Source organism: Triturus cristatus, chromosome 10, assembly GCF_964204655.1.
Source record: "Triturus cristatus chromosome 10, aTriCri1.1, whole genome shotgun sequence".
Lineage (NCBI taxonomy): Eukaryota > Metazoa > Chordata > Amphibia > Caudata > Salamandridae > Triturus > Triturus cristatus.
The window spans coordinates 527,632,426-527,645,530 of NC_140593.1; the positions used below are offsets into that span (position 1 = coordinate 527,632,426).

The 13,105-nt window shown below is 49.2% G+C and overlaps 1 protein-coding gene across 3 annotated transcripts in view; it reads left to right on the forward strand.

The window, feature by feature from the left end:
• LOC146789683 (uncharacterized) overlaps positions 1-13,105 on the forward strand; it is a 678,567-nt gene that overhangs the window by 519,713 nt on the left and 145,749 nt on the right. The window contains exon 5 of one of the 3 annotated variants that reach the window (XM_085632000.1): positions 10,490-10,618. The exons of the other annotated variants lie outside the window; for them this stretch is intronic. Within the exon in view, the coding sequence (XP_085488126.1) occupies positions 10,490-10,492 (3 nt within the window). The 3' untranslated portion in view covers positions 10,493-10,618. Of the gene's footprint in view, positions 1-10,489; positions 10,619-13,105 lie in introns of those variants that run through there. 3 annotated transcript variants of the gene reach the window in all.

A 13,105-nucleotide genomic window follows, 5' to 3' on the forward strand; every position in this document is an offset into this window, starting at 1 on the left:
CCCCCTACACTGCCCGAACACTACTGCACTGCCCTAAACCCTGAAACACCACCCTCAGCACAACGCCCTACACTGCCCGAACACCACTGCACTACCCTAAACCCTGAAACACCAGCCCCTGCACGATCCCCTACACTGCCCGAACACTTCTGCCCTAAACCCTGAAACACCACCCCCAGCAAGACCCCCTACACTGCCCGAACACCACTGCACTGCCCTAAACCCTGAAACACAACCCCCTCACGACTCCCTAAATTGCCCGAACACCACTGCACTGCCCTAAACCCTGAAACACCACTCTCCACACGACCCCCTACACTACCCAAACACCATTGCACTGCCCTAAACCCGGAAACACCACCCCCCTGCATGACCCCTTACACTGCCCAAACACCACTGCCCTGCCCTAAACCCTGAAACACCAGCCCCAGCATGACCCTCTACACTGCCCGAACACCACTGCACTGCCCTAAACCCTGAAAGACCACCCCCAGCATGGCACCCTACACTGCCCGAACACCACTGCTCTGCCCTAAACCCTAAAACACCACCCTCGCACATTCCCCTACACTGACCAAACACCACTGCTCTCCCCTAAACCCTAAAACACCACCCCAAGCACGTCCCTCTACACTGCCAGAATACCACTGCACTACCCTAAACTATAAAACACCAGCCCCAGCATGACCCCCTACACTGCCCGAACACCACTACACTGCCCTAAACCCTAAAACACCAGCCTCAGCACGACACCCTACACTGCCCGAACACCACTGCACTGCCCTAAACCCTGAAACACCATACCCAGCACGACCCCCTACACTGCCCGAACACCACTGCACTGCCCTAAACCCTGAAACACCACCCCCAGCATGACCCCCTACACTGCCCGAACACCACTGCACTGCCCTAAACTCTGAAACACCACCACCCTCAACGAGCCTTTACTCTGCCCGACCACCACTGCACTGCCCTAAACCCTGAAACCCCACCCCCCTGCACGACCCCCTTCACTGCCCGAATACTACTGCACTGCCCTAAACCCTGAAACCCCACCCCCCACACGACCCCCTACACTGCCCTAACACCACTGCACTGCCCTAAACCCTAAAACACAACCCCTACATGACCCCCTACAGTGCCGAACACCAGTGCCCTAAACCCTAAAACACCACCCATAGCATGACCCCCTACTCTGCCCGAACACCACTGCACTGCCCTGCCCTAAACCCTGAAACACCACCCCCAGCAGGACCTCCTACTCGGCCCGAACACCACTGCACTGCCCTAAACCCTAAAACACTACCCTCGCACATCCCCCTACACTGACCAAACACTGCTGCTCTCCCCTAAACCCTAAAACACCACCCCAAGCACGTCCCCCTACACTGCCCGAATACCACTGCACTACCCTAAACTATAAAACACCAGCCCCAGCATGACCCCCTACACTGCCCGAACACCACTACACTGCCCTAAACCCTAAAACACCAGCTTCAGCATGAACCCCTACACTGCCCGAACACCACTGCACTGCCCTAAACCCTGAAACACCACACCCAGCATGACCCCCCTACACTGCCCGAACACCACTGCACTGCCCTAAACCCTAAAACACCACCCCAAGCACGTCCCCCTACACTGCCCGAATACCACTGCACTACCCTAAACTATAAAACACCAGCCACAGCATGACCCCCTACACTGCCCGAACACCACTACACTGCCCTAAACCCTAAAACACCAGCCTCAGCATGAACCCCTACACTGCCCAAACACCACTGCACTGCCCTAAACCCTGAAACACCACACCCAGCATGACTTCCCTACACTGCCCGAACACCACTGCACTGTCCTAAACCCTGAAACACCACCCCCAGCATGACCCCCTACAGTGCCAAAACACCACTGCACTACCCTAAACTATAAAACACCAGCCCCAGCATGACCCCCTACACTGCCCGAACACCACTACACTGCCCTAAACCCTAAAACACCAGCTTCAGCATGAACCCCTACACTGCCCGAACACCACTGCACTGCCCTAAACCCTGAAACACCACACCCAGCATGACCCCCCTACACTGCCCGAACACCACTGCACTGCCCTAAACCCTGAAACCCCACCCCCCTGCACGACCCCCTTCACTGCCCGAATACTACTGCACTGCCCTAAACCCTGAAACCCCACCCCCCACACGACCCCCTACAGTGCCGAACACCAGTGCCCTAAACCCTAAAACACCACCCGTAGCATGACCCCCTACTCTGCCCGAACACCACTGCACTGCCCTGCCCTAAACCCTGAAACACCACCCCCAGCAGGACCTCCTACTCGGCCCGAACACCACTGCACTGCCCTAAACCCTAAAACACTACCCTCGCACATCCCCCTACACTGACCAAACACTGCTGCTCTCCCCTAAACCCTAAAACACCACCCCAAGCACGTCCCCCTACACTGCCCGAATACCACTGCACTACCCTAAACTATAAAACACCAGCCCCAGCATGACCCCCTACACTGCCCGAACACCACTACACTGCCCTAAACCCTAAAACACCAGCTTCAGCATGAACCCCTACACTGCCCGAACACCACTGCACTGCCCTAAACCCTGAAACACCACACCCAGCATGACCCCCCTACACTGCCCGAACACCACTGCACTGCCCTAAACCCTAAAACACCACCCCAAGCACGTCCCCCTACACTGCCCGAATACCACTGCACTACCCTAAACTATAAAACACCAGCCACAGCATGACCCCCTACACTGCCCGAACACCACTACACTGCCCTAAACCCTAAAACACCAGCCTCAGCATGAACCCCTACACTGCCCAAACACCACTGCACTGCCCTAAACCCTGAAACACCACACCCAGCATGACTTCCCTACACTGCCCGAACACCACTGCACTGTCCTAAACCCTGAAACACCACCCCCAGCATGACCCCCTACAGTGCCCGAACACCACTGCACTGCCCTAAACTCTGAAACTCCACCACCCTGCCCGAGCCCTTACACTGCCCGACCACCACTGCACTGCCCTAAACCCTGAACCACCCCCCCACACGACCCCCTACACTGCCCGAACACCACTGCACTGCCCTAAACCACCACCCCCTGCACGAACCCCTACACTGCCCGAACACCACTGCCCTAAACCCTGAAACACCAGCCCCAGCATGACCCCCACACTGCCTGAACACGACTGCACTGCCCTAAACCCGGAAACACCACCCCCCTGCATGACCCCTTACACTGCACGAACACCACTGCACTGCCCTAAACCCTGAAACACCATCCCCAGCAAGACCCCCTACACTGCCTGAACACCACTGCCCTAAACCACCCCACCCAGCACGACCCCCTACACAGCCCGAACACCACTGCACTGCCCTAAACCCTGAAACACCTCCCCCTGCACAACCCCCTACACTGCCCAAACACCACTGCACTGCCCTAATCCCTGAAACACCACCCCTGACCAACCCCCTACACTGCCTGAACACCACTTCACTGCCCTAAACCCTGAAACACCGCCCCCAGCAAGACCCCTACACTGCCCGAACACCACTGCCCTAAACCCTGAAACACCACCCCCAGCATGACCCCCTACACTGCCCGAACATCCCTGCTCTGCCCTAAACCCTAAAACACCAGCACCAGCAGGACCCCCTACACTGCCCGAACACCACTGCTCTGCCCTAAACCCTAAAACACCAGCCCCAGCAACACACCCTTCACTGCCCGAAAACCACTGCACTAAACCCTGAAACACCAGACTCAGCACAACCCCCTACACTGCCCGATCCCCACTGCCTTAAACCCTGAAGCTCCACCCAAGCACGACCCCCTACACTGCCCGAACACCAGGGCTCTGCCCTAAACCCTGAAACACCAGCCCCAGCAAGACCCCTACACTGCCCGAACACCACTGCACTGCCCTAAACCCTGAAACACCAGCCCTAGCACAACAACCTATACTGCCCAAACACCAATGCACTGCCCTAAACCCTGCAACACCGCCCCCAGCATGACCCCCTACACTGCCCGAACATCCCTGCTCTGCCCTAAACCCTAAAACACCAGCACCAGCAGGACCCCCTACACCGCCCGAACACCACTGCTCTGCCCTAAACCCTAAAACATCAGCCCCAGCAACACACCCTTCACTGCCCGAAAACCACTGCACTAAACCCTGAAACACCAGCCTCAGCACAACCCCCTACACTGCCCGAACCCCACTGCCTTAAACCCTGAAGCTCCACCCAAGCACGACCCCCTACACTGCCCAAACACAAGGGCCCTGCCCTAAACCCTGAAACACCAGCCCCAGCAAGACCCCTACACTGCCCGAACACCACTGCACTGCCCTAAACCCTGAAACACCAACCCTAGCACAACCACCTATACTGCCCAAACACCAATGCACTGCCCTAAACCCTGCAACACCGGCCCCAGCACGACCCCCTACACTGCCCGAACACAACTGCACTGCCCTAAACCCTGAAACATCATCCCCAGCATGATCCCATACACTGCCCTAACACAACTGCACTAATCCCTGAAACACCACCCCCGCATGACCCTCTACACGACCCGAACACCACTGCACTAGACCCTGAAACACCACCCCTGCACGACCCCCTACACTACCCTAAACCCTAAAACACTACCCCCAGCACGACCCCTACATTACCCAAACACCACTGCACTACCCTAAACCCTAAAATACTACCCCAAGCAGAACCCCCTACACTACACAAACACCACTGCACTGCCCTAAACCCTAAAACACTACCCCAGCATGACCCCCTACACTGCCCGAACACCACTGCACTGCCCTAAACCCTGAAACACCACCCCCTTCAAGACCCCCTACACTGCCCGAACACCACTGCACTGCCCTAAACCCTGAAACACCAGCCCCAGCACAACCCCCTATACTGCCCAAACACCAAGACACTGCCCTAAACCCTGAAACACCAGCCCCAGCACGACCCCATACACTACCCGAACACCACTGCACTGCCCTAATCCCTGAAACACCAGCACGATCCCCTACACTGACCTAACACCACTGCACTAATCCCTGAAACACCACCCCGCATGACCCTCTACACTACCCGAACACCACTGTACTGCCCTAGACCCTGAAACACCAACCCCAGCATGACCCCCTACACTGCCCCAACACCACTGCTCTGCCATAAACCCTGAAACGCCAACCCCAGCATGACCCCCTACACTGCCCCAACACCACTGCTCTGCCCTAAACCCTAAAACACCACCCTCGCACATCCCCCTACACTGCCCGAACACCACTGCTCTGCCCTAACCCTAAAACACCAGCCCAACACGACCCCCTACACTGCCCGAACATCACTGCACTACCCTAAAACACTACCCCCAGCAGAACCCACTACACAAACACCACTGCACTGCCCTAAACCCTAAAACACGACCCCCTACCCTGCCCAAACACCACTGCACTAATCCCTGAAACACCACCCCCAGCAAGACCCCTACACTGCCCGAACACCACTGCACTGTTCTAAATCCTGAAACACCACCCCCTGCAAGACCCCCTACACTGCCTGAAAACCACTGCACTGCCTTAATTTCTGAAACACCACCCCCCAGCAAGACCCCCTACACTTCCTGAACACCACTGCACTGCCCTAAACCCTGAAACACCACCCTCAGCAAGACCCCCTACACTGTCCGAACACCACTGCACTGCCATAAATCCTGAAACACCACCCCCAGCAAGACCCCCTACACTGCCGAACACCACTGCACTGCCCCAAACCCCAAAACACCATCCCCAGCACGACCCATACATTACCAAAACACCACTGCACTGTGCTAAACCCTAAAACACCACCCCCAGCATGACCCCTACAGTACCCAAACACCACTGCACTGCCCTAAACCCTAAATCTACCCCTAGCACGACCCTCTACACTACCCAAACACCACTGCACTACCGTAAACCCTAAATCTACCACCAGCACGACCCCCTACACTACCCAAACATCACTGCACTACCCTAACCCCTAAATCTACTCTCAGCACGACCCTCTACACTACCCAAACACCACTGCACTACCGTAAACCCTACATCTACCACCAGCACGACCCCCTACACTACCTAAACACCACTGCACTACCCTAACCCCTAAATCTACCCTCAGCACGACTCCTACACTACCCAAACACCAGTGCACAACCCTAAACCCTAAAACACTACCCCAGCACGACCCCCTACACTACCCAAACACCACTGCTCTACCCTAAATCCTAAAACACTACCCAGAGCATGACCCCCTACACTATCCAAACACCACTGCACTACCCTAAACCCTAAAACACTACCCCAAGCACGACCCCCTACACTACACAAACATCACTGCACTACCCTAAACCCTAAAACACTACCACCAGCACGACCCCCTTCACTACACAAACACCACTGCACTACCCTAAACCCTAAAACACTACCCTCAGCATGACCCCCTACACTACCCAAACACCACAGCACTACCCTAATCCCTAGAAAAGTAACCACCACCCCATGCCCAATCCCCCTTACCTCTCACTCCTCGTGGTTCCTCTCTCCTCATGGTTCCTGCTTCATGTCGTCTCTGAGGGGCGGTGCATGACGTTATGAGGAAACGGAACAGCCTCTGTTTCCTTACAATGACGTGGATCATCTACATTTTATTAGAACTCATGGTCATTTACCATACATACCTTTACAACAACATTCGTTGTAAAGGCATGCGTGGTAAATGGCCATGCATTCTAAAAATAATCCGTAGTAATGACTTTAGGATGTACAACGCATGTGTGGTAATGCATGAATTGAAATTGAATTGTAAAAAATTTGTTGTAACGGCTGTTTACTGATCGAAGCTGGCCCCTGTTCTTCAGTGAGTCTTTTTTTTGATAAATTAGGAGGAAGGAATGTGTTTTTTTTACCGAAAAGTGCAGTCACGGCTGTTGTATTGTGAAAGTGTCCGCGTGGCCTTGTTTCACTTCCGGTGAGAGAGTGGAAGTGTCTGTTTGGATCTAAAGGTGTTCTGCTGTTGGACGGGCCGGCGCGACACATCATCAGAAAACACAGCTAATGGAAAGCGTTGTCCCGAAAGTGTGGGGCAGTGCCATGAGAGGTCAGCGATTGTGGGTCCTTCCGCAGTATGACCGTACCGCGTGACCCATGTGCCACCTCCAGTGTATGGAAGGCAGAAGCGACATCCATCGCAGGTCCTCTTGAAGACAGTTGTAGCATTAATTCTACATTTTGGAACTAGGGCATTTTAACCTTGTTGTTCCTGCCAGATACAAAGAGAAGATCCTGTGTTATTCAGTGCCCTCGTTACCTTTTCTGTGGGTAGTGGTGCTTGTCACTTCGTTGCCCCGCCGGTGCACACGACTAGGCTCCCCACCTCGTGTGCCATCTGCAGGGCCTCTGCCCTCGGATCACTGGTTTCAGTTTCTGGAGTTGCTCCCAAAGGCCTAGCCTGAACACTTGGGTGAATATCCCCTGCGCCAGCATTCAGCGGAAATTCTTTCCTAGCTCTCCCACGTCGACGACGATGTCATAATAGCACGGCTCCGCTCGCGACACCGTATGACGTCATAGGAGTCAGAAGAGGACCTCGTCGGTGTGCTGACGTCAGTTCCACCCATTTTTTTCCGTGCCACCGAGGTAAAAAGGTGGACAGACACATTTTCACATGTATACATAGTATACTAAATATATATATATATACAAATGCATAACCAATAAAGGCATAAAGAAATAGCAACAGATCAAGCATTTCTCACTATTAAAACATAAGCATGATTAAGACATAATAAAAACATTCATGCCAAACCGTAAAAGCATCTTTTTGGTAGAAACAGGTGGACAACGGAGAGGTGGGTGGCACAGTGAGAAATTCACAGGCAGATACTGTATCCACCAGAAAAAGTGTTACCGAAGGTAAGTAATTTGCTCTTCTGATGGATACTTCTGCCTGTTGATTCCTCACCTTTTAAATAGAATCCTCAAGCCGTACCTCACCCGGAGGAGGGTGTCCACCTGGCTAGACCAAAAAATCTTGCAAAACAGATCGAGCAAAATGGCCATCCCTCCTAGCCTCCGAATCCAATAATAATCGAATAATTTTTAGTCAAAATTATATTGAAAATAATACTTTAAAAATACTTTTATTAATAAATTTAGACAAACACTTAAAGGAAAACTTTTATTTATAATTAATTTAAAGATATTTCATACTTCACAAACTACGCCGAAGTCGCAACCCCAGCGCGACTTTTCAAAATGGCTACCGGAATGCACGCAGCCATCGGTTGGGTGCGCGATGGGTGCGCGGCTTCTGCATAATATTAAAAAAAGAATGAATATAGTTTTCCTTACTAAAAATGTTTCACAATTTTTTATATATATATATATATATATATATATATATATATATATATAATTAAAAAAAACCTTAGGATTGAGGTACATTAGACTTACAAATTTTCCTTTAAAAAACCTTTGAAATTCACTGGAAAAACCATAGGTTTCAGGCACGTTATAGTTAGAAATTAGCATTTAAAAAACATAGAAATTCACTGAAAAAACCATAGGTTCCAGGCACGTTATAGTTAGAAATTAGCATTTAAAAAACCATAGAAATTAACTGAAAAAAACATAGGTTTCAGGCACGTTATAGTTAGTTGGACATTTCACTCGTACAAAACCATAGAAATTCCGGGGTTATAGTTAGTTCAGCTAACTATAACTCGCGCCCCCGCAATGCACTGCTGATGACGTTACATATTACATCATTCATGACATGGTCAGGGACATCACTGATGACATCTCAAATAACATCACTGATGACATCACTGATGACATCATCCACGTGAAAATCTGATGCACCTCCTCACACCTGAATATAACCTTTGATACACCCACTCTAAAATACAGACTACCATTTTTGAAAAAATAGACACATCAATACCAGTTACTAAATACGCACTGACTGATTCCTAGGTCTACACACATCCACTCATTCACCCATACAGTCACTCATACATGCAGTCACTCATCAATACAACACTATCATATGCACTCATACACCTATACAGACACTCTAACATTGCCACATATCCAGAGTTACTCACGCACTTAGTCAGTCATGCAAAGAATCAATCATACTTCCATTTACTTACCTATGCAGTTATACAGACACAACCTCACATATTCATACAGATACTAACAAATAATTACTCTCTTATAGAATCACTGATACAAATACACACTCATCCATGCAGCCAATATCACAATTACTGACTCTCACATATAGTTATTTATATACACCATCACTCACAGATATTGCCTTTTACATATGTAGTTACTTGCACATGTACCACTGAGACATCCATTCATTCACCAACACACCCATACACACACTCACCCACCCATACAGCTGTATCCACATGCACTCTTGAACCCATACACCGAGTGAATCAACCACTCACACATCTATGCACAGAGTCACACACCTCCCACCCACCCACACACACACACACTCAGGCAGCCATACAAATACTCAGGGAAGCAATCAATAACCCATATAGACACTCATGCAGCTACTCACCAACCCATGCAGCAGCTTACACAACAACAGACAGACTGATACAGACTTTCACACAGTTTAGTCACTAACCCATGCATTCAGTAAGACACATTTAATCACTCACTTATACAGTCAGTCACGTACCTACTAAATCCTCCATACAGATACTTATACACCCACTCATTCCTCAATACAGCTTGGCATATATATAAAACAAAATTAAACTTTACAGAAACACACTGTCACTGGATGATGTCATCAGTGATGTCATTTGAGATGTCATTAGTGATGTCATCAGTGATGTCATGAGTGATGTCACTGACCATGTCATGAGTGATGTAATATATGACATCATCAGCAGTGCATTGCGGGGGCGCGAGTTATAGTTAGCTGAACTAACTATAACGCCGGAATTTCTACGGTTTTGTACAAGTGAAATGTCCAACTAACTAGAACGTTTCTGAAACCTATGTTTTTTTCAGTCAATGTATACATACACATACATATTCACTGGCAAAAGCAAAGGTTAAAGTAACGTTACTTGAATATGTCAGTGACAACATTAACATTTTGACCTAAAACTACCAGTTATATTTATATATCTGATGTGGAATCATTAGCAGTGCATGGCAAGGCTGCAAGTTATAGTTACCTTAGGTCATGAGTTATAGTTTCTTGAGATACGTATAATTATAACTGCTGAATTGCTATGGTTTGTGTGTGTAAAATCTGCTCTTAATTATAACCTTCCTGTAACCTTTGGTTGTTTAGTGAATTTCTAAGGTTTTTTTAAAATTCTATTATATAACTATAACATCCCTGTAAACTTTGTTTTTTTAGTGAATATATATGTGTCCTGGAGTTTCTCTGGCAAAGTGACTGTGTGTTTCAAGGTATTGAATTCCCCCAGGACCACCTCAAGAACTGGCCTGGCAAGTGGCCGCTGTCAATGCAGCCCGTGACTGCACGGGGAAGAGGGATGATTACACTCTCTTCACGACCCGGCTTGTTTCGTGTATTGAGGTTGAGGCGTTGGGGACTCAAGGGATGCCTTAACACTGTATTTTAAAGGGGCCACCAGCTGCTACATGGCCCCACTTTTTGAGAGGCAATTTTTCAACACTCACTGTAGCGAAAGAGATCCTGCTGCTGTACTTACCACCAACGTGCGTTCTGGGAACTGTAGTCATGGCATGGACTGCTGTGGCCCTGAGCAACAGGGTCAGCTGATCTCCCGCCAATGAGAGTGCCACAGCAAATTCAAAAGTGGGAGAAGGTGCAACCTAGGTAAACGAGCGGCATCTGAGGAAGGCGATATGCCGAAATGCATTATGCCTAGCTGTTACCTGTGAATAAAGGCTTCCCGACAAGTACCCCGCTGTGTCCTTGGATTGCTTTGAATGGGTGATCGTTTTTGTATATATATATATATATTAGAAAGAGCACGTAAAATATACTAACCCACATAGAGGTAGTCTTCCAGGTGTTCCATTTTGCTGAGCTGTTTGAGTGAAGATGAATCACACTTCAAGACAACACACCTCCCATGAACCAGTGTGTCCCATTTTAAGTAACATCTACCCAAAGATCTAAACTTTGTGTGCTGCAAAGATCTGGAGTGACAGTGCTTCCCTTTCAATTGATACTCTAACCCCTTGCCAATGTAATCAAATTCTTGCAATGACTGTTCCAAATGTATGTGGCTGTATTGCTCTTAGAATAGCTACAACCCACCTTCAGGGCCAGACTGGCTGCAGCAGGCGTCTCCTTGGTGGGCCACCAGGGTGGTGGAAGGTTTGGGACCCCTGGGAGACCATTTTTGTTACTGGGGGCCGATTTTGCAGCATAGCTGCAATATCAGCCCACTGTAGCAAAAGCTGCAGCTGTAAGACAGGAGTGGTGCTTCCAACTAGCACCCCCTCTGGGGGGTGGCCGAGCTGTTTGCCATGGCCGGTTTCGGTTCCCTGTTTGGCTGTGCCCACCTTCTGTCACTCTCCATCCCCTCTTTGCCCCTTTTGCATGCTTTTCAGATAGTTAGGCCCTCTCTCTCAGGTTAGTACAAGGAAATGCAATCAGCCTGGAAAAAGAAGCCCGTCTCTAGCATAGGCAGACACAAAACTGTACATTTGTAATGGTGGCAGCCAAAGGTTCCATAGTCACTCACGAAAGTTTGTGTTGGCATGGGAATGTCCCTACATGGTAGTACAGATGTGCACCCCTGCTGTGTGTGAACCCAGTTGTAGTTATCTGGCATTGTGACATTTTTCACCCAGCACACAAAATAATCCTGCATGTGCTTGGAGGCTTAAGCCTTATAACTGGCCAAGAGGCCCAGAGCCTGACTCGGAGGTCTAGAGAAGTGAACCAAGCACAAACACTAGTCAACAGTGGATTACCATCCATGTTTTGGGACATCTATATTAAGTAGTGATGGCAGTGTACCAATTTTCTGACTGATACTAAACAGCCTTTTCTTCCTTTTTAGGTATGATTGTAATGTCTACAGGCCCAAGTCAAGTGAGGTTCCTCTTGAATATAATGCCCAGACCTTGCACTGATATCCCTGTGTCCCAGTCATTTGTATGCTGTATGTATGGTGACTGGTAGCAGGACTATTCAGACAACAATACCAAAATATTTACTACTGATCGCATGAGATATTTTGCGGCCGATTTAAATGTTGGCAGTGAATATACTCTATTGCAGCAGCGATGGAGTATACACACTGTAAACATAAGGGTGCGCCCACCTGATTTAATTATGGGTGAACCACAGGTTTGGATATGAAGGTGACTACTCTTTCACCACCATAGCCAAACCTCCCGACAGAATAATGGCAGTCGGAGAAATAGCTACATGTCCTCCCACCCAATTTAATTGGGCGGACACGTAGTCATGTTTTTTACTGTCTGTCACCAATCAGCAAACCCTGGCAGAGAGGGACAGTAAAATGCAAATAATACTACCCCGCCATGGGAGAAGACTCCCATGTAGAGGGGAGTATTATTGTCAGGCCTGCCCTACTCAGCATCTGGACACCCTACTGGATGATTAGCCATGCTCTGAAAATTTAAATAACATTTTGAAAAAGAGCATCCCGTTTTGCAATTTTCTTTTTAAAAATAAAAAAAATAAAACTGTTTGGTGCATGGTTGTGTCATGCTGATGCAACTATGCACCAAACAGGAATCTGCATTGACAGAAGAAAACGCCACAAGATACGGGTCCTGCCAATGCTTTATATATGAATGCTAGCTTGGCAGTCATTTATAAATTAAGTGAAGAGTACCTCCACCAGGGGGATGAAGTAAGATACTCCATGTCCGTGGCAGAACAGCAGATCATACACAGGAGTATAAATCAGCCCCTTATTTCTCATCGACTCTGAAATAAAAAAAAGACCATCATAAAGTTAATATGCATGAAAAAGAAAATAAATTATTTCTAATCATATTC